Genomic DNA, 21,233 nt, shown 5'->3' on the forward strand with positions numbered 1-21,233 from the left:
ATGCTGTCTTTCTCTTTCTAGGTGGTTATTGAAGCTCAAGGATTAGAAGCCTTAATTGCAGCCACCCCTGACGAGGGTGAGGAGAACCTTGATTCCTTTGCTGGCTTGTCTGCCATCTTGTTTGATGTCCAGCTCAGACCTGTTACCTTTTTCAACGGATACAGTGACTTGATGGCCAAAGTGCTGTCAGCATCCGGGGACCCCATCAGTGTAGTAAAAGGACTTATCCTTCTGACAGACCATTCACAGGTAATAAATGTGGCTGTTGTCACTCTCTCCCATCTCCACCTGTTTCTCGCCTCCTGCCACTTTTCTTTCTTGGTTGTCAGTAAGCACTGAGGAGGGTCTTGCTCATTTATACATTTATTAAGGAAGATATTTCTTCAGCCCAAAGGGAAAATATTGGTACTGGTGGGATAAAAGAAATATAGCGGAAGCCACCTTTGAGGTTATGAAGCAGGCATTTTATTGTCCTGTCCCCTTGGCTTTGCTAAGCAAGAGAGTTTAAAACAAAGTCTGCCCTGACGGCAGATACCTGGCTGAGGTGACATCAAATTCATGTCTGCTGCCACTGCTCCTGCTAATCTTTAATCTTGCTAGATTAGCAACTTTACTGATACAGTGGAAAAACCTCAACTGTACATCAGGACCTGGACTCAGATCCTGTCTCGCTTTGTATCTATGTGTACTTGGACAAGCCACTGTGCCTCAGTTTCTTCATCTGTATATTTGGGATTAGACCCGATGGTCTTAATAACTTCCTTTAGCTCTAGATCAGTGGTCCTAAAATTAACCCCAGGATCATATTTCATGAAGACTTTAAAAGAATTTATTCACATTGGTAAAATTTCAGATAGCTTCCCTCTAACTCCAGTACTTATGGAGAATGGGATTCCTTTTATTATTCACTTGATTCTCCTCTTCCTCGTGAAGTACTTTATAAAGATCCCTCCTTGGATCACAATCTGATACTATAATGCTTTAAAAATAAGTGCAAAAGACTTATTCTCATAGTCGAACTTCAGTTAACCTGAGATGCTTGTGAAATGGATATTCTAAAGATTAAAGAAAGTTAAAGAAGAAAATTTGTCAGAAAATTCCTTTGGTTTAAACCTTTTTGCCCAAAATATTTTTGAAGTGTATCAGTACAATTTTCCATTTCTTTTTAGTATGATAATTCTAATCCTAATTCTACCTTCATGGTAGCCTATCATAGATAAACACAGGAATATGTTGGTAAATATTTAACAGTTGGTTTTGGTTTTGGTTTTGGGTGATGGTAGGAAAAAAGCATATGATGCTTTTTAACATAATTAACAATTTTTTTCATCACTTTATTAAGTCTAGAGTCTATCCGGGGTGGGGAACCTCCAACCTATGAACCATATTGGTCTGGTGTTGCCAAGGCAACCATAGGCAGGACTCTAAATTCAGTAAATCTAGTATATTTTTAGAGTTGAATTAGTTAAATGTTTGACCAAATAGAGCCCATGAATGATGTTATAAATATCCAAATGGCTCTTGGCCAAAAAAAAGTTCCCCTTCCCGACTGTAGACAATCAACAAAATGATAAATCAAGCCCTGATTTGTAGGGGGTGACAATTTCTGAGGTATAAATACTCTCACTGAACATTTCACAATAAGCTCCCATAAACTAGGATGAACTGGCTCTAACACACGCCTGGGTGGAATGTAGAAGGTTATTGGGTTGCATACTCAGGAACTTCAAACCTTGCACTTTTTGTCAGTTGGACATTTTTGTTAGTTTATTTGTGTTCTTAACTTTAAAAAAACTAAATGCAAAGCTTGGGACTGGAAATCAGGAGAACCCATCTCTACTCTAAGCTAGTGATAGTGCCTGCCTCCCAGGATTATGGTGAAGTTCAGATCAGGTTGTGTTGAAAAGTGCTTACCACAATGCCTGGAATATAGCTGGTGCTTAATAAATTGCTTATTCCCTTCTCCCCTTCCCCCACACCCTTGCTTCTATTCAACCTCTGAATCTTCATTTCTTTAGCAATTAAATGGGAGCTGTAGAGTCCTTGTCTCTTAGGGACTTGTTTCTTTCAGTCAAGAACTATACAATATAGGCTTGGGAAGAGAAAAAAGCCAGAGAATTGTTTTTGCTCTAGCTTCCCCAAAATTAGTTCTTTCATCATATCACTCTTTCAACACATTCACATTGTAACTCAGCCTCTGTGAGAAATTTGTATTATCATTATTGATAATTATCATTAAAAACAACCTAAAATATATTGAAGCATTTAATTATCATTAAATAAATCATTATTGATAATTATAATTAAAAACAACCTAAAATATATATTGAGGCATTTCTCATGTTGGACAGTCAGTCAATCAACAAAAGATTTATAAAGTGCTTACTGTGTATTGGGCATAGGAGCAGCCCTGGAGTTAGGAGAACCGAGTTCAAATCCCACCTCAGACACTTGACACTGGCTGTATGACCCTGGGCAAGTCACTTAGCCCTGACTGTCTCACCACCATGGCCATCTCCAGTCATCCTTATTCATATAGGGCCAGTGGACCCAGATGGCTCTGGAGGAGATGGTGAGGCAAGGTGACTTAGCTCAGCCCCTCCACCTCAAATCCAATTCACATGCTTATCATAGCATCATCTCCCTGGTATCCTGGGTGTCTTTGAGAATGAAGGATGGGGATACTCTACTAAGTGCTAGGGATACAAAGAGACAAAATCCAGCCCTCTCTCAAGAACAAGCAGACTAAAGGAGGAGCAACTCGAATATGACTATGAATAAGCAAGATATGTAAAGGATAAGCAGGAGAGAATGAACAGAAGGAAAGCACTAGTAAGAACGGAGGTGGAGGGGCCTATGTTGAGCCTTAGGATGGTTCCATTTCCCCCCTCCCAGGGCATCTTCTGACCTTAGAGGTCATGAGATCATTCAGTGAGGACAGAGGAGTTGAATCCAGATGAGAACCGGTCCCATCCTGGTCATAATCCAGGAGGAAAGATGGGCATACCCAGAGTGTGAGCAGCAGACTTTGCCCAAGGCAGACTCTCGGCTTCTCCGGCAGGAGACACACAGTCCTGGATCAGCTCAGGGCTCCCAGGGGCAGGGGCACATATCACCTTAGGTCAAGTGCTGACACTGCTCAGCGGTACCAAGCAGGGCTGACTGTGCTTGCCCTCCCAAGGTAGGATGGAGGGGACCATCTGGCCGGGAAAATCTGCTTAGTGGACAGCAGGAAGCACACTTCCCATGTGGCAGCAGGACCCGGACTATTCCTGCAGCAGAATTGCCGATGTTTATGTACATCATGGTGTCATCCACATGCTTCTTCACTGGGTCCGCACCACAACCTCAGGAGTTGGGACTGTTAACAGCTACACTTTAGATGTGAGGAAACTGAAGGTCAGGGAGGCTGGGGTCTTGTCCAAGACATCCAACATCACCCAGCTAGTGAGAAGCTAAGCTGGAAAGTGGACCGAGTTTTCTGGTACTAAATCTACTAAAGGGAAATATGTGAAAACAAACAAACAAACAATCTCTTGTCCAACAGAAAACCAGGTTGAGGCAGGGAGTAAGTTTGAGGCATTGTCTCAAATACAAAAATACTTTAAGGGTTTCTTCACAGCATCTTACCAAACCATAGTTTCTTCACAGCATCTTACCAAACCATAATTCTAGGCATTCCCTATGCTCAGTAGCACAGTGGATAGAGTGCCACTGGGCCTGGAGTCAGGCAGACCAGAGTTCAAATCCAGCCTCAGACACACATTAGCTGTGCAACCTAGAGCCAGTCATTTCACCTTTATCTACCTCCATTTCCTCATCTGTAAAATGGGATTGATAATTGTTTTTACCTCCCAGGACTGTGAGGAGCAGATGAGATATTTCAAATGGTCTTAAAAACCTCATAGCACTAGATACATTTTGTATAAATGCTACTGCTGTCTATATGAAAGAACTTTCTCATAATTCAGAAAACAAAGGGGAATCACTTTATACTACAGCACAAAGCATCACGTTCCCTTTCCTCAAGAAAACAGTCCTCTGGCAACCCCACCCAGGGCTTCAGGGCTAGGATTCTGAGCTTCGTAAGGGAGCAGTTTGGTAAATGGGAGGCCCACATTTCCTTTTAGCTTGAAATATTAATGAAATAAGATTGCTCTCCCCAGAAAGGGCATCATGTCAGGAAAGCCTGACCTTGGACCTCACCCCTGATGCTGTGTGGCCATATTCAAGATCTTTAACCTCTTTGATTCTCCATTTCCTCCTCTGTAATGTGAAGTCATTCCTACCTGGGAGTGCCCACCTCACAGGGTTGGTACATGGTTTCAACAACAAAGTGATGAGAACTTTTTCAGATCTTGGGGTCTATTTCAGCACTCACTCAGTGTTTATTTACCCAGTGTGAGCACCACAACACATACATTTCTCCCAGACCGACTGTTCTCCAAACAGTATCTTGGGTCACTGCTATACAGCATATCAAATACTGAGCTAGAATAGGGTTTGATAGAGCAAAGATACTGGCCTTGCCCTTAAAAAACTTAATAGTGGGAGAAAATAGATATTGGAGAGAAGGGGCCAAGGACAGAAGCTTTGGTCCAGGGCAGTTACAGGGATTATAAATGGGCTTATAGGGTAGTAGATGGCTGTGCCCTATCATTAGCAATGTTAATGCCAAATTAAATATTATTCCCTAGGCAAGAACTAGGAGAGGGGTAGGAGAGGAAAGAGTTCATATCAGGGCAGATGGCTAGGTGCCCACAGCTGTCTAGGCCCAGTGTCCTGGTGGATGACTAGAGTAGAGAGTGGAAGAAAGAAAAAGCTTGTGACTTCAGGAGTCATTGAATCTACCAAGCCTCAGTTTCCTTTTCCGTAAAGGAGTTGGTATAGACGGCATCAGGGGTCTCTTCCAACTCTAGTACTGTGATCCAACAAACACATTCTGGAGGTGTGAGACCCCTGGATTTAAAGAAGTAAGGTAAGAGTCCAGTCTCCAATCTAGGTAGCTCAACTTTTTGAAATAAAGGAAAAAAAATTGCTAGTGGGCCAACATGGGCCAACATGATTTTGAAGTACCTTTAATTAGAAAGAAGGGACAAAGGTAATATATTATTTGCAATTTTCTTTGGCCATTATCATTTTTATTCCTTTATGTTAATTATAATTTCATTAAGCTCTAACCATCATAATAGTGTAGACTAAGCATAGATAAAGGATTTTCACTTCTCTCAAATTCTTAACTAGGTTCAGGTAAATGCACTGAGAAGCTTGGATTTTCATCTGAGGTTGTTTAATGTTTTTGGCATGGAAGGTGGGGGAATGGAGATCAAGTGACTTGGGCTTGGATTTGAACTCAGGTACTCCAGACTTCATGGCAAGTGCTGACACTGCTCAGTTGTACCAAGGAGGGCCGACTGCATTTGCCACTATCCATTATGCCACCTCGCAACCTCTTGAGGTTATCCTTCATACTGAAATTAGGTTTTTATCCCCTTTGCTGAGAGATTGCCTGCCTCATTTATTGAGAGATTGGCACCTATCTTTTCCTTTTAGAGAATAAAATATGGGGTATTTGTGTGGAGGGAGGGGAGTGATTTTGTTTTGTAGTGGATGAGAAGAGAAATGATTTAGGCTCAGTAGGTCAGTTAAATAAAGTTGTCATCTTGCTAGTAACAGTGACGTTCTGGGCCTTAGATGACTATTTCAACTCAGGCTTGTGTTGCTCAGTCCAGAGCTAGTGTCCCTTCTTAAACTGACCCCCACATCACTTGGATCCAGCTGCCTCCCTGACCTGTAGTTGCCCAAAATGTCAAGAACTTCAGGCAAATACTATAAAAGACCCCAACCAGAAAGCTTGGGGCTTCTCATCGCACTGTCCTGCTCAGCCAAGGCCAGTGCCAGTCTGGAAAATGCCTGCCAGGCCTGTTCCTCTTGGCTGCCATGCCATATGTCAAACAGCAAGCTAACATTGTGGCTTTATTTTAAATTGCTCTGCCAGCCCTTTCCTAACTCAATCATCAGTTCCAGGAACTTGGACACCACCTTGACAATTTATGTTTCTTGCTGCCATCTGGTCACCAGAACACAGGTGTCATCAGTTTACACAGTACATGAGTAGGGGTGAAGGACCTCAGAAGCCAGCTGAGCCCTCTCTCTCTGCTCTCACCCTCTGCCCATTGGGTGGAGGAGAGGTAGGCTCATGGGCCAAGGAGAGGCGGGCTCTTTTTGGCTTCTGTACTTTTTTTTCTCCTCTAAAGGAAGTGGTGATTTAAAAACTTTCCATACAGTAAGTCTGCCATTGAGAATTCAAAGGAGGAATACTGGATATTCTTTATGGAAGCCACCATTTTGATCATTCAAATTTAAAGCAATCCATTCCTAAAGAGAACATGTACTTTACCACTCAAATCCACTTCTTGGGACCAAGGCGTGCTTGGCATCAGTGGCTAGTCTGCCTTCTCCCCAAATTATTTTGTACTTACTTTGAATAATTTTATATATACTTAAATATGTAAATAATTTTCCTATATCATGTAAGCTCCTTGAGGGCAGGGACTCTTTCATTTTTATCTTTGTATCCCTAGCATCTAACCACAGGGCCTGGTTCATCAATACTTGTTGATTGATTAATTTTCCATAATGTAATTTTTTATGTTTATACATGTAAAGTGCTTTTTAATCTGATACTTCCCAAATGCTGAACTTGTTTAAATAACTCATTCATTTATCAAATTTTGATTAAGCTTGACTTATGAATAGTGCTCTGGTAGTAGTGGGGTAGATGCAAAATCTAGATAAGGCATCCTCATCCTCTCCTAGCTTGTAATCTTAATAACAGTTGTGGAAAAGAATAAAATGAAACGGGAATAGATCACTCAATTAGTCTTAAGTTTCTTGGCACTCAACTAAGAAAATAGTACAGTTCTTAAAATAAAATAAATTTATTCACCTATATTTTAAACAATATTTTCATCCTCCTTTTAGGGGAAGAATATGATCTATTGTGTACTAGGAAATGTATTTTCACCTAAATGGCCAAAGTTACGATGTTCTTTATCATTTTCAATTTTCCATCCTGAACCAGGCCATTGGGGACAGGGGAAGGAGAAGAGAGAGGACTAATGGAAATGTGCCTTTGGAAAGTACCTGGGTTAACACGTGGCTTCTCCTCTACTCCTAGGTGATTCAGTTGCAGTCTGGGCTAAAAGCCAATGTAGAATTCCAGGGAGGTCTGGCTATTGATATTTCAGGTGCAATGGAGTTCAGCCTGTGGTACCGAGAATCTAAAACCCGAGTGAAAAATCGGTAAGCATACTAATGTATATACTGGAATCAGAGAACCAAGGAAATTAAATAGTAACCTCTTTTCAGAATTTTAAATATACAAAACTATTCTTCTTTAAAAAAAATAATTGATCAGAAGCTTTATTACAAATCCCAACCTAAGAAAAAAAATTGTAAATGTTTAAACCTCAAAGATTAGATAAATTTTTAAGAAATAAGATGGCCCACCTCCTAACAGTTTCCTTTGCTAGGTCTTTATCCAAAGTCACACCTAGTCATTGGGGTATCCCTTAAAATTCTGCCCTGTTCTATTTTCTCCCCCCCCCCCAGACTTTTCCCCACTTTTCACTTGGTGATCTTAGCAACTTTCATGAATTCTGTTATATATTCAGATTGACTTATCTCACTCTAACCTCTCCTAACTTCCAGGCTCCTATGACCTCCCAGACATGTCTCAGATTTCTCTTTCTCTTCAATCCTTCCCAGTTACTATGGAGAGCACCATCATCTACCTTCTCACCAAGGCTTAAAACCTAGGGGTGATCCTTTGTAATATCTCTCCGAGGTACCTTTTTCTCTTCTCTGCTTCTGCCATCACCCTAGTAAAGACCTTTATCATCTCATAACTAGACTATTGCCATAGCCCTAGAGTTGGTTTCCTAGCCTTACATTTCTTCCCATTATAGTCCATTCTCCACTTGGCTATCAATTTGATCATCCTAAAACATAGACTTAACTGTGTCAACCCCATCCCTCCTTTCAGTAAATTGCAGTGGCCTCTTATCATTTCCAGGATCAAATGTAAAATTTTATATTTTTTCATTTTAAGCTCTTCATAACTTCGACCTTTCCTGCCTACATCATCACCCATATAACATTGTCTTCCTTGCACTTTCTTTCACTAAACATTTCTAACTCTTACCTCCATCCATTTTCTTAAAAAAAAAATTATTGGGGGCAGTTAGGTGGTGCAGTGGATAGAGCACCGGCCCTGGAGTCAGGAGGACCTGAGTTCAATTCCGTACTCAGACACTTAATAATTACCTAAACTGTATGGCCTTGGGCAAGCCACTTAACCCCGTTGCCTTGCAAAAAAAAAACCTAAAAAAAATTATTTATTTTAAACATTTTTCTTTTTAAATCTTGGATTCCCAATTTCCTTCCTTGTTCAAAACCCTTCCCAACCACTGAAAGGCAGGCAAATGATATCAGTTATACATATGAAACCATGCAAAACTTATTTTCATATTGCCCATATTGAAAACAAACCCAAAAAATTTAAGAAAGAAAATGAAACTACAGTTTGCACTAAGGGTTTGTCAATGTTCTCTCTGGAGATGGATAGCAGTTTTTCATCATAAGTCTGTTGAAATTATCTTGGATCAAAGAAGCCCAGTCCTTTACAGTTGATCATCCTTAGAATGTTACTGTGCCCCAGTGATCTCCCAGTTCTCCTTACTCATTTTTGCATCAGTTTATATAGGTACAAGTGTGTTGTCTTTTCTGAAACTACTTCCTCCATCATTTCTTATAGCACACTAGTATTCCATCATATTCATATGCCACCACATGTTCAGCCATCCCACAAATTATGGGCATCTCCTCAGTTTTCAATTCTTTATCACCACAAAAAAAGAGCTGCTATAAATATTTTTGTATATATAGATGCTTTTCTTTTTTTCTTTGATCTCTTTGGAGTACAGACTTAGGAGTGGTATTACTGAGTCAAAGGGTTTTCTGCTTCTGAAGCATAATTCCAAATTGTTCTCCAGAATGTTTAATACAGTTCACACTTCTACTGACAATTTTTTAGTGTGCCTATTTTCCCTCTTACCCTTCACTAAGTGTGAGGTGGTACCTCAGAGTTATTTTAATTTGCATTTTTCTAATCAGTAGCAATTCAGAGCATTCTTTTCATGGAACTACTGGTGGCTTTGATTTCTTTTTACAAAAACTGCCTACTTAGATCTTTTGACCATTTATCAGTGGTCATAGTATGCTGCCAAAGGGGCTGACACCTACCCTAGGGTCAGAGTCATCTGCAAAGCTCTTAAGTTGTCTTAGGCTGACAAAATATCCCACTCTGATCTCTTGTTGTCTCTACTGCTCCAAAATGTGATTTGAGGAGCTATTTTAAAATTGTTTGGAAGGGAATTTTGGGAGAGCTCAGCTAGGTTGCTATCTGTGCTCCACCATCTTAACTCTACTAGCCAAGTTTTTTTAATTATAAATATTAATACCACAGAACTTTATGTGACCAGGAGAAATCATATTGTTCATATTCCAGTCCTGAGTCATGACAATATATAATCCACTGCAGCCAACTGGGAATATCTTCTAGTTTTAAAGTGCATTGTAGGATAAATTAATGGATAAATTAATCAAATGTTTATTAAATATTAAGTATCTTTGTGCCATGGAAAGACTCACATGAAATAATCCCTGTCCTCAAATAGCATATGTTCTATTAGGGAAGACAACATATACGCATTCAAGGAAATATACAATATATACAAAAGCATACAAGGCAATTGCAGGAAGAAAAGATTAGAAAGGTCTCATTTAAAAGGTCTTGCTCAGACTGAATTTTGATGGAAACTAGAAATTCTAAGTGGTAGACGTGAGAAGGGATGACATCACAGGCTAGGATCATTTCTGAGGAGCTACAAGTTTGATTTGACCACTGACTGAGTGAAAAACTGGGAAGCATGTAGAACAGAAGGGGATTCTTTTTCAACCTTCCTTAGAAACTGAGTGTTTAACAACTCACTGCCAGGAAATTCTCCTACGTAGAAAACCGTATCATTCATGTTATGTATTACCCACTCCTCTATCACTTCCTTATTGGAAACAGTGGGAAGCTTTTAATCTCTTTTCTTGCTTTGTAGTTTATAGTTTTAAAGATGACTTTGACATCTATCAATCTTCCCTTTTACAGGCAAAATGATCCCAGTTCCTTTATATTTGTTTTATAAGAAGGTAGATTCATTTGATTGGATTCCAAGAAGAGATTTTTATTCTGGATTTCAAATAGGATATTTCTGAGACCATCAGTCTAGTTATCTTCCATATTCGTTACTTGAATGGAAAACTCATAATTAGAATGGATCTTTGACTTGTCCCTAAACTATCGATTCTATCCTCAAAGTCCCCAGCAAGTAACTTTTACCAAGAATAAATAAAAGAACTCATTCATTTTTTAATTTCTCCCAACTTTTAAACATATGGATGGCAGATAGAAGAAACTAAATTTATATCTTTTACATGATGAGCCTAGGAATTGATAGCTATCTCAAAGGATATTAAAAGAAATACTGTGATTGGGGTTGCCAAAAGGGGTCACTCCACCTCTAGATTTCTCCCCCAAATGACTAGAAATTAGATATGAGAAAGGAGCAGGCCACCAGAGGGCACAACAATTGAACTAAGATTTCTGTTGAAGATACATCTTTTTTTTGAAAATATTTTCTATGCAGAGCTTTCCAACGTTCTTGGCTTTTAGGGAAGGTGGAGTCAAGATGGGGAAGAAGAGGCAGGATGTTGCCTGTGCTCTTCCCAGTTTTCCCCCTAAAACTCTTTGCTTTGAAAATAATCACTGAAATATTATAAAAGACTACAAAATATTTGATCTAAGCAATTAGAATTTACCCGGCTTACAAATTTTCTTTAAAGCAGTATATTTTGCACCTTACTTTAGGAATGGATGACATTTTATGTTTATTCAAATATCAATTGTTACTCAACCTTAAAAAAAAAAAACAAAAGTAGATCCAGGTGACTGTTTCCAAGAAGCAATTTTATATCGACTCTGCACACTTACTAGAGAAGGTGCTGGCTGGCTAAAAAAAGCTTACCTTACCCTGACCTTGGTCTAATCCTAGCTTTGCTGAAAGGCAAAAAGCCAGAATGGCTAAAAGGGTTTGTGGGCTCCCATTGATCGGTTAGAACAAAGAACAGCCTGTTCCCTAAGAGTATGAGCAATTCTTCTTGCAGCAGTCCCTCATTGGTGAAGGTATCAGTAAACATGCTTCTGGGAGGCCACAGGGGACTTGTCCCTATGTGCCACGAGAAGATACAATCCAAGTCCCATTAAACACTCGGGTGATCAGGGAACTCCTTTTATTAGCACTCCTCCACAAATGTTGTCTCTCCTTTTCATGAGATCAGTAAATGAACCCCTCCCCTTGTGGGGAGAGTTCTGTGCAGAATCAGTGATCCATCAGCAAACATATTACAAGACCCGTTGTGGTTGTGTGGGAAGCACTGTGCTAAGCCCTGGGGACACCACAACAAAAATGAAAACAAGGAGCTTGTATTGCAGCAGATGAATAAGCCTATGTTGTGTGAGCCCAGACAAGTCCCTGGACCTCTCCATGCTCCAAGCAACTCTAACACTAAGGTGCTCAAAGCGCTGCTCTACGTTGACAAGGAGTTGTGTCTCACTGGGAATTCCCTCCACTTAGGAAATCAATCAATCAAGAAGCATTGATCGAGCAACTGTTGGCACCTTGTGTTAAAGACTGCGATAAAAAGACGAAGAATGACGTTACCCCTACTCTAAAGGAAATTAGATTCTCTGCAAATCGCAGTTCTGGCCGATAACAATTTTTGAGTCTATGCTAAGAATGAGACACATAGCCTCTCACATATACTCTTGGTTTTTCCAATCCCTGACAGTTCCCACAACTGGGATTTGGACCATTTTAATGCTTGGAATTGAGACCTTGTTGGGGTAGGGAAGGAGAGGCCCCACATTGATTCTAAAAGCCCCTTTGTCCAATGACCCCCAGTCCTATAAGACATAAGCCTTTGATTTAACCCTTTCCTTCAGGTCAGTCTGAGTTCTTTGATTTCAGACTGAGAAATTTTAGCTGCTAGTTGGGAAAGAGTGAAGACAAAAGGAGCAGAGGATGAGATGGATAGATGGAGATGGAGTCATGGAAACAATGCCATAATCTTGGGCAGACTTTGGGAGATAGTGAAGGACAGAAGGGCCTGGGATACTGTGGTTCATGGGGTTGTGAAGAGTCGGACACAACTGGACGACAACTAGCTTTGCTAAATGTTAGCTTCTGTTTTATCTTCATCTGTAGGGTGGCCGTAGTGGTGACTGGAGACATCACCGTGGATTCCTCCTTTGTGAAGGCTGGCCAGGAAGCCAGCTTTGAAACTGAAGCAGGACTCGAGTTTATTTCCACCGTGCAGTTTTCACAGTATCCCTTCTTGGTCTGCTTGCAAATGGACAAAGAGGAGGCCCCCTTCAGGTACAGAGCAAGGGAAATTTTCTTTTCTTTTAAAGGTCCATAAGCAGTAATTCACTGGCAAAGGGGTTGCTGTACAAAGAAACGCCCTCAAACAGTAGAGATCTCATCAGTACCTTCTTGGCAACATACATTCTTTATGAGTTGTCTGGAGCAAAGAGAGGCTAAGCAACCTTTGCTTCAGGTCAGACTTTAGGTCTTCCAGAGTGAGAGGCCACCTTTATGTTGAACCTGCCACACTGAAATTTATATGAGAAATTTCCATTGGTTTGAGCACTTAGTTCTGGAGCTAAGGTTCAAGTAGTGTCTCCCTGAAGCATCACACATCTCTGCTAAGGAACATGCATTATTCTGGAAGAAAAGAGGGCAGTGGTTAGTGTTAAGGTTTAAGGTGATGTCTAAGACATTAATTGATTCTAGCAATTACTTCTTTTGATCTATAATATCCTTGTTAGCTCCTAAAAAGCTCAACAAGGAAATCAAAATCCGATTTACCATGCTCAAAAAATGGAGTTGTTCATTTTTTTCTCTTATATTTTGAATCAAGTTATAAGTTGGGGGGGGCTGTAAAAAAGTGAATTTTATTAATAACTTTTCTAGTTTTCTAGGAAAAAATCCTGGAAAAGTTGCTTAATTTTTTGGCTCTAGGCCAAGCGTCAACATGACCATGGGGCCTTTGAACCAAATTAAAATGTAATTGGGAAATCTTTTAAAAAAATAAATGAATGAAAGAATAGAATAGAATGTAGATAATGTTAATATGTGATTTTCTAAGTCAATATTTGGTCCTGGGGTGCTGATTTGGTGACCCTCCCCATTTCTATGGGAGTTGGGCACTGTTGCTCCAGGTATTGTTCCCAGACCACCAGGGGCAGTTTCCCCAGCCAGGGTAGGAGTTCCCTTTGTCAGTGAATTGGGAGGTCCAGGGCTTCTTGTTCTAATTTTCTAGACAAGGAACTCTTTAAATTGGAGTGGTCTGTCGGCCCTTCCTTTTCCTCTGCTCTCTAATCTAACTGGGCTTTGGACCCGGCCTGCAATTTCCCCGGACTAGTTATCTTCCAGTAAGGAAGCTCCCCACCAAGGCAGGGGAGCACCTGGGGTACAATTTGTAGTCTCAGAGAAGTGCTTGGGGCCCTGAGAAATCTGACATCACAGCTCCCAAGGATCTTCTCTAGACATGCACTTGAGTGCATTTCATTTTGATGTGAAATTTTTAAGTACATTAAAAAAAGGAAAAAAAGTGACCAAAGTGTGGCGGCCAATCCAGCCATGTAACTGGTGCTAGTTCAGAATTCTGTCTAAGAATTCTGGAACTCTGGGTGTGCTCAAAATCGCATTCTTGCCCCGCTGATTCCCCTGTGGCTGGAGAGGAGGGAAAAGCCAGTCCTTTCTTGATGATTTCTTTCCTGTGTGGCTGTTCTGAGAGGCAGCTTGCTGAAGTGCGTAGAGTCAGAAGGACCTGGGTTTATATCCTACCAAGCTATGTGGGTAGAAGGAGTTTCTTATATATGCCCATGCATGTGTATATGTGTCTGTGGGTACATGTGTGTTTCAAACATTTTGGTGGATGCGTATGTGAATATATGGGCATAAGCACTTGGAGGTTTGCAAAATGCTTTACATATGAGATCTTGTGAGGTAGGTTCTGTTATCTCTGTTTCACTGATGAAGGAACTGAGACTGAGAGAAGTTTCATGACTTGATGAGAGTCACATCTCTAGTAGGTGTCTAGAAGGATTCAAACTCAGCTCTTCCTCTCCCCAAAACTACTGCAATTCCATCTATTTCAAGGTCCAATCCAAAGGAAAAAAAAAGATATTATATCTCAAAGCCCTTTGGAGTTTAAGCTTCAGGTCTATAACCTAAATCAGTATATGGTGGGGTGGAGAGGGAGAGGAGCCATCTCTTGGGGAGGGAATGTAACTTTAATGTAATTTTAATGAATTTTGCAGGCGATATGTGACTAAGTTTGAAAGACTTTCAACGGGCAAAGGCTATGTCTCCCGAAAAGGAAAAGAAAAACTGTCCCCAGGATCAGAATTCCCTCTTCATCAAGAAAACTCTGATATGTGCAAGGTGGTCTTCCCCCCTCAGGTGGAGAGCTCTTCTGATGGCTGGTTTTGAAGCTGATACTTGATAGCTTTCACTTGAATCTGTGTGTTCCTGCCAGAGAGGCGGGGTGGCAAGGCCCAGTACCTGCTCATGGCGAGCACAGTGTTTACATGTTTACGTATATTTAAAATTTTTGTAAAAAGCTGTGGGAGAAAACTAACTAAAGTCAGTCAGTTCTGGTGGCCCCTCGATGTTGTTTTGGGTCAGACAACCAACCACAAAACAGGTGATGTTTTCCACATTGTTTCTGGTTTTCTGGAACTTTTCCTAATGCTTATTTGGTCTTAGCCTGCTGTTAGAAGAACTTTGCTACAAGCAGATGTGCTACTTGTAAAAGCATTTTCTAGAAGTCAGGTTTCCAAGAAATTTTCAATTTACATACTGCAAGGCCTTTTCTTAACCACATGTTAAATTCACAATTCTTTTGTGGTTGTTTTTTTTTTTTTTTAACCAACTAAATTGTCTAATCAAGAAGAAGCAGGCTGCTGGGTTTTTTTTTTTTTATAACTTTTTATATCCTGTCTGTTATCTGGTGGTCTTAAGTTTATTTTTTATTTTAAACATTATGGATAGTAGGCATGGAGGGCTAAATGATGAAATCTTATATCTCTGCAGAGCATGGGTGATTATTTCTCAAAGGAGCCCCTTTGGTTGTCATCCTTCATCCCCTCCAGAAAACAATGGGACTTACACTGTTCTCTTAAAAGGACATTCGTTTACATCAGTCCTTTTGACTTCATTGCTTCCCTTGGCTTGGTCCACAAGATCCCTTGCATCTGTCCATCTCTCTCCACTTACATAGCCACCATGCTGGTTTAGATCCTGGACACCACTGGCCACCAGCCCCCAGTTAGACTCCCTAGCTTCTAGTCTTTCCCTCTCCAATCCATCTTCTACTCAAGTCTGACCCTGATCAAGTAACTCTCCTGCTCCCTCAGATCTTCAGTGAACTCTCTAGGATAAAATGCCAGTCATTCCTTCAACTTGGCCCATAATGCCCTTTGCCATTGAGCTCTGGTCTCACTTTCCAAACACCCCATATTACTCCACTTCATGCACTATTTTCTAGCCAAAACGACTTATTCTCGTCTCAACTCAGCCTCCCATCTCCTGCCCCTACCCTTGCATCATCCCCCTTTCCCCCATGCCTGGAATGCACTCCCTCCTGGTCTTTGCCTCATCTTGCTAAGGACTCTTAGCTTCCCTTCCAGGCTCAGCTCATGTGCTTCTTCCCAGAGGAAGCATTTCCTCATTTCCCTACTTGTTTGTGCCGTCTCCTCAGATCACCTTGTCTTAGCTTAGATGTTTGTTTGTATCCTTCAGTAGACTGTAAGCTCTTGGAAAGCAGGGACTATTTTTCAACTCTGTCTTTAGATCCGCAGTGCCTTCCACACGGACACATGGTAGGTGCTTATTAAATGTGCAGACTTACACACGTGGTCAGAGAATTCACTTGAATGTGTATGTATGACCTGCAGACATAAGAAACTGGGGAATCTGGATTTCTGGACAATGAGATCAGAAAACAAATGATCTGTCTCTACAAGAATAAAAAGAAAACCTCAGCTGGTGTCTTTTCTTTTACTAAACTCACCATGCACACAGCGAAGAAGAAGCACAGCCTTGACACCAGCATGAGCTGGGGCTTTCAGAAGTGGTAACAGGAAGAGGCCTTGGCAGGCAGTGGAATTCATTGTGCCGACGTTGGTGGATGAGTTTACCCACCAGGTGGCTCCCGGAGCTCATAATCTGATCTCACTCCTCAGGCCCTGGTAATAGCGGGGTGTAAATTCTGCAAAGGTCCCAGCTCTTTATGGTTCTCAGAAAGAAAATGGCCTATCCCTAGGTTCACATCTAGTTCAGCAGCCAACCCAGTTCACTAGTGGAAACGGTGTGGTCCTTGTGGCTCCACGAGCCAGAAGAGGCTGCATCCTGCATCTTCTCTGCACCAGCTCGGCGTCATCGGGCGCTGGCCATCTTGGTCGGTCTTGACCAGTGGCTCCACCTTCCCACAGGAACAGACTAAGCACACCTAACTATCCAACCTTCATGGACTCATCAATTTAGAGGTGAAAGGACTTCAAAGTCACCCACTCCATTTTTCAGATGAGGAAACTCAAGCTAAGAGAAATCATTTGATATGAGATCATGGATTTCCAGGTTTCAAATTTAGTTGCTCTGCCTAGGAACCCTTGACAAAGAAACAATAAGTACGGGTAAACCTGCTATTTACTGGGCAATCTCCCAGAGACCCAGACAGCATCCAGATAAAATAAAGGCTGCTCAAGAAAAGCCCAGTTCTGTCTGTTTAACCCTTGGTGTCCATGTGGCCTGTAAGAAAGTGAAGGAGCAGAGACAACATAACATAGTTCCCCACCACTGTTTGACTCAGGTCATCAAGTTGGACCAGTCATAGGGAAAGACTCAGGATCTCATTCTGAGATTCAGTTCCTCCTTCTTAACATGGGGGGGGGGGGGGGGGGGGGGGATGGGCTCCTGGTGAAAACCAAGGCTCCTGGAGCTGGTATTTTCACATTCGGTTCCGGGTGCTGTCAGACAGCTCCCACTGCTGCTATAAGAGCTGACTCATCCCAGGTGAAGCGGGGATGGAGGCAAGGGCAGGCCTGGCTGGACCAAAACTCTGCCCACTCTCCAGCCTGTTCATTTGCCTTCCTTCAGCCCTACAGGTTAAATTCCTGCTGACCCAGAGGTGTATTCCATCCCCTCAGGTCCTACGTCCTTGACCTTGGAGAAGCATCCACGGCCTGCTTCCTCATCTCTCAGTTCCATTAACCCACTTCCTCTCTTTCTCCCCACACACTGAAGAAGCCTCCCCCTCTGTGCAATGCAGGCAAAGAGAAGAAGGGAGGGCAGCAAACAAAAAGAAAGGGAGAATTGGCTACCTAAGTACACTTTCGGTGCCTGTCATACAGCAGGCCGTTAATAAAGGCTTATTGAATTGATCAAATTACACATTTAGAATGAGATGTGATCTAACATGCATGAAAACCCTTTTGGATTTTTCTGTACTTTGTTTCATTTCTATTAAGAGATTAAATGCAGCCACTAAACATTTGAATTCCTGCCAGTTCAGAGAGGTCTTAATTCCAAGAAAATCCAACCCACAAAGCACTTTTTCTCTCTGGCTAAATGAGATTCAAGCTAAGCACAAGTCCTTCCCAGGATTGGATGCACTTGAAATAATGCAAAATAAGGAAAGTAGTTTTAAAAATGAAGAAAAAGGAATTGGCGGTTCCGAGTGTGTGTGTGTGTGTGTGTGTGTGTGTGTGTGTGTGTGTGTGTGTGTGTGTGTGTGTGTGTGTGTGTGCTGGGTGTGTGTGTGTGCTGGGGGTGTGTGTGTGCTGGGGGTGTTAGGGGCAGGGAAGTACAGAGAGCAATTGAAGAAAAACACCATTTTGTTTTTCACCTAGAATTAGAAATCAGAGGACTCAGTGTAGTAAGAAAACTGTGTGCATTGAGGAGGGAGTGGGCATGTTTCTGTATCTTTTAAATGGAAATAATAAGAATTTAATTCAAAAATAATAGTTGCAGTGTCCTGGAATCCTCCTGCAGGCTATCCAGAGGAGCTGGGCCCCCAGAGTGCTGATCTAGCATTGAGGGTGGGGGCATGGAGGAAGGATTAAATTACTCCTTGGGAGATTTTGGATCAACAAATGATACTTAGCATTTATTTATAAGGTGCTCAGGGAAACAGAATCACTGGAGTCTGGTGTGAGCCTTACCTCCATTTTAATGGAAAAACAAAACAGGAGCAAAGAGAGAGGAGGTTGTCTTAAAAAGATCTCAGAGACAGCCCACCAGAGGGCAAAGCTAAAGAGGGTCATTCTGGACCTGGCCCACGGGTGCCCCAGCTCTGACCACTGACCTGGCATTGGTTCTCTTCATGAGGGCCTATTAATTGCATTCTATTTTATGTGAAGTTTCTTTGGGGACTTAGAATTATATAACGGTATGGTGGAGCCAGCTGAAATCAGCCCAATTGTTAGAATTTTCAGTGAGAGCACTTAAATCATGCTCACAAATCAGAAAGATTAGGTCTTAATTTATTGCTGTATTGGTTTCTAGACAATAGATGATCGAACCTATATACAACCACTATAGGGAGGCATAGAATAGTATATAGCTGAAATCAGGAAGACCTTGGTTCAAATTTTGCCTCTGATACATACTAATAGTATGATTCCTGTGTTTCCCTTGTTTTCTTGTTTCAATACTTTTTTTTTAGCCACAAAGTTATTTTCTTATTCAATATTATAATTATTAATTATTGACTTCAGATAATTGCTACTACTTTTATAGAGCAGGGCTTAAACACATGGTCACCCTCATGCTTAGTAGCTATAGGGAACCACTGAAAGTTATTCTGGCAGCAATGTGAAGGAGAGTTTGGAGGGAAGAGAACTGCTATTAGAATAATCCAAATGGATAGGAATGAAGACCATAAATTAAACCACTTAAAACTCAGTGAATCCTGATTCAGTTTGTTTCTGGAATTACATTGGAGACAATGGGAATAAGAAAAAGATGGGTCTGAGAGATGTTGTGGAGGAGAAATCAAGTGTTCCTGAAAACCCAATTGGATATGAAAGGCAAAGGGAAATCAGTAATAATGACAAGGTTTCAACATGGTGGGCTCTAGAGAGAAACATGGGGGATTGCTCTATTTTGCTTGTTCCCAAATTTTCTTATTTCATGCTCCTTTGTTGTTTCTGTAAAATACTTAGTAGTTCTGTTTATTAAGTAGTTAAATATTATACCCTAACAATTTGAAAAATATACATACATGTTTTAAGAAATGATTTTTTCTCTCTTTATTAAATAACCACAATTACTATTGGACTATGTGCAATTATTGGACATTGCCTAACCTTTCAAATTTTGGAATTAGATTAGACATTGCTCTTCCCCTCATTTTCTGTCCCCCCATTGATTTTTGAACAGCACTTGCTTTTGATCACAGCAATCACCAAAAATCCAGTTTCTCAAAGATCTGATCATTGCAAATAGGATTAGGATTCCAGGAGCTGTAAGTGGTTATTCATTCATTGTGTTTCCCCAGGATGCTGCATAGTTTGGGAACTTCTGGGATAGGCAAAAACAATGAAATCAAAAGGAGGAACAAATTTAGGGAAACAAAGAAAGCAGGTTGTTGGAGTCATAGAGACTTTGGGATGGGGTGGAAACTCCAAGTGCTGATTTCCTTCATGCAGGTGGAGAAGGGAATCTGGCAACAGCAAGAGAGATCAATATTAAAAATGTTAGACTTTAAGCGTCTAGATAAACAACAGCAAGTGTATTTTAATGATGCTTAAAGATTGGTCACAGAATTGTAGAAAAAAGGCATAAATGGGTAGGGATGACCGAATGTAAAATCCTTACTTTGAGGGGGCACAATCTTCTGTAGAATAGGGGACTATTCACTGACGTGAGATACTGAAGTTAGACCTTAAGAAATGGAAAAACTCAAAGGTGTGCTTTGATTATCATCTCAAATGCCAGTAGGCAGCTATAACTTTGAGGGCTGATCTCCAGAACTTCAACTCTTGATTTTTCTTCCTCCTTGAAGGAACTATCATTAATCTATTTGCAAGAGGTTTTTCCCCCTATCAAAAAGTATGACTTTCCTGAATTTTATTTCCATGTTTGCAAATGAAACTTTATTTAAAAGAAAACTGCAAAACTGTTTCACTATGCATATGATGGGACCAGATCATCTTGGTGACTGCTCTTAGTAGGAACTCTTTGTTTCTAACCCTTGGCAAGGTCAGAATTTAATACAGCTACCTCCAAGTTCTTTAGATTTCTTGTGACTTTTGTGGCTGGTGTGAATAAAGTTTATGTTTCTGTCTTATTCAAGGCACAGTCAAATTTCTAGACTCAACACAACAGTTTAATATGTTAGTGACCATCCAATCCACCCTATAAGCATCTCTTCTACATCAAATCCAGTTGACCTGGAAAAGAACATGTAAGGCCAAGGTCACCCACTGATGATGAGCCAACAACAGCTTGACTTTTGTCCTGCCTCTGGACATCTCTGACTCCAGGCTGACTTTACACAACTCCGCTTCATTAACGACAGCAACCACAAGTCAGTCAATCATCATTTACTAAATACTTACCAAGTGCAAAGCACTGCACTAAAGCAGTGTGTTTACAAAAAGAGGCAAAAGACTTTCACTGCCCTCAAAGACCTTACAATTTAATTGGGAGGGATGACAAGCAAACAAGTGGGATTCAAACAAGCTAGGCATAGAATAAATAGGAAATAATCAAGAGAGGGAAGGGTACTGGAATTAAGATAAGTTGGGGGGTGGCTAGGTGGTGGCTAGGTGGTGTAGTGGATAAAAACACTGGCCCTGGAGTCAGGAGCACCTGGGTTCAAATCCGGTCTCAGACACTTCATAATTACCTAGCTGGGTGGCCTTGGGCAAGCCACTTAACCCTGTTTGTCTTGCAAAAACCTAAAAAAAAAAAGATAGGTTGGGGAGGGTTCTCTGTAGATGGTGGGATTTTGGTTGGGAAGACAGGGAGGCATATAATGAGGACAGAGAA

General features: G+C 41.0%; 1 protein-coding gene across 1 annotated transcript in view; it reads left to right on the forward strand.

Annotated features, from left to right (window-relative positions):
- The window catches only part of MTTP (microsomal triglyceride transfer protein), a 61,659-nt gene extending 46,555 nt beyond the window's left edge, over positions 1–15,104 (forward strand). Inside the window, exons 15-18 of the mRNA XM_074228098.1 lie at positions 22–249; positions 7,181–7,305; positions 12,378–12,548; positions 14,498–15,104. Of these exons, the coding sequence (XP_074084199.1) occupies positions 22–249; positions 7,181–7,305; positions 12,378–12,548; positions 14,498–14,669 (696 nt within the window). The 3' untranslated portion in view covers positions 14,670–15,104. The remainder of the gene's footprint in view (positions 1–21; positions 250–7,180; positions 7,306–12,377; positions 12,549–14,497) is intronic.
- Positions 15,105–21,233: the final 6,129 nt, after the last annotated feature.

Source organism: Macrotis lagotis, chromosome 3 (assembly GCF_037893015.1).
Source record: "Macrotis lagotis isolate mMagLag1 chromosome 3, bilby.v1.9.chrom.fasta, whole genome shotgun sequence".
In the NCBI taxonomy this organism is placed as follows: domain Eukaryota; kingdom Metazoa; phylum Chordata; class Mammalia; order Peramelemorphia; family Peramelidae; genus Macrotis; species Macrotis lagotis.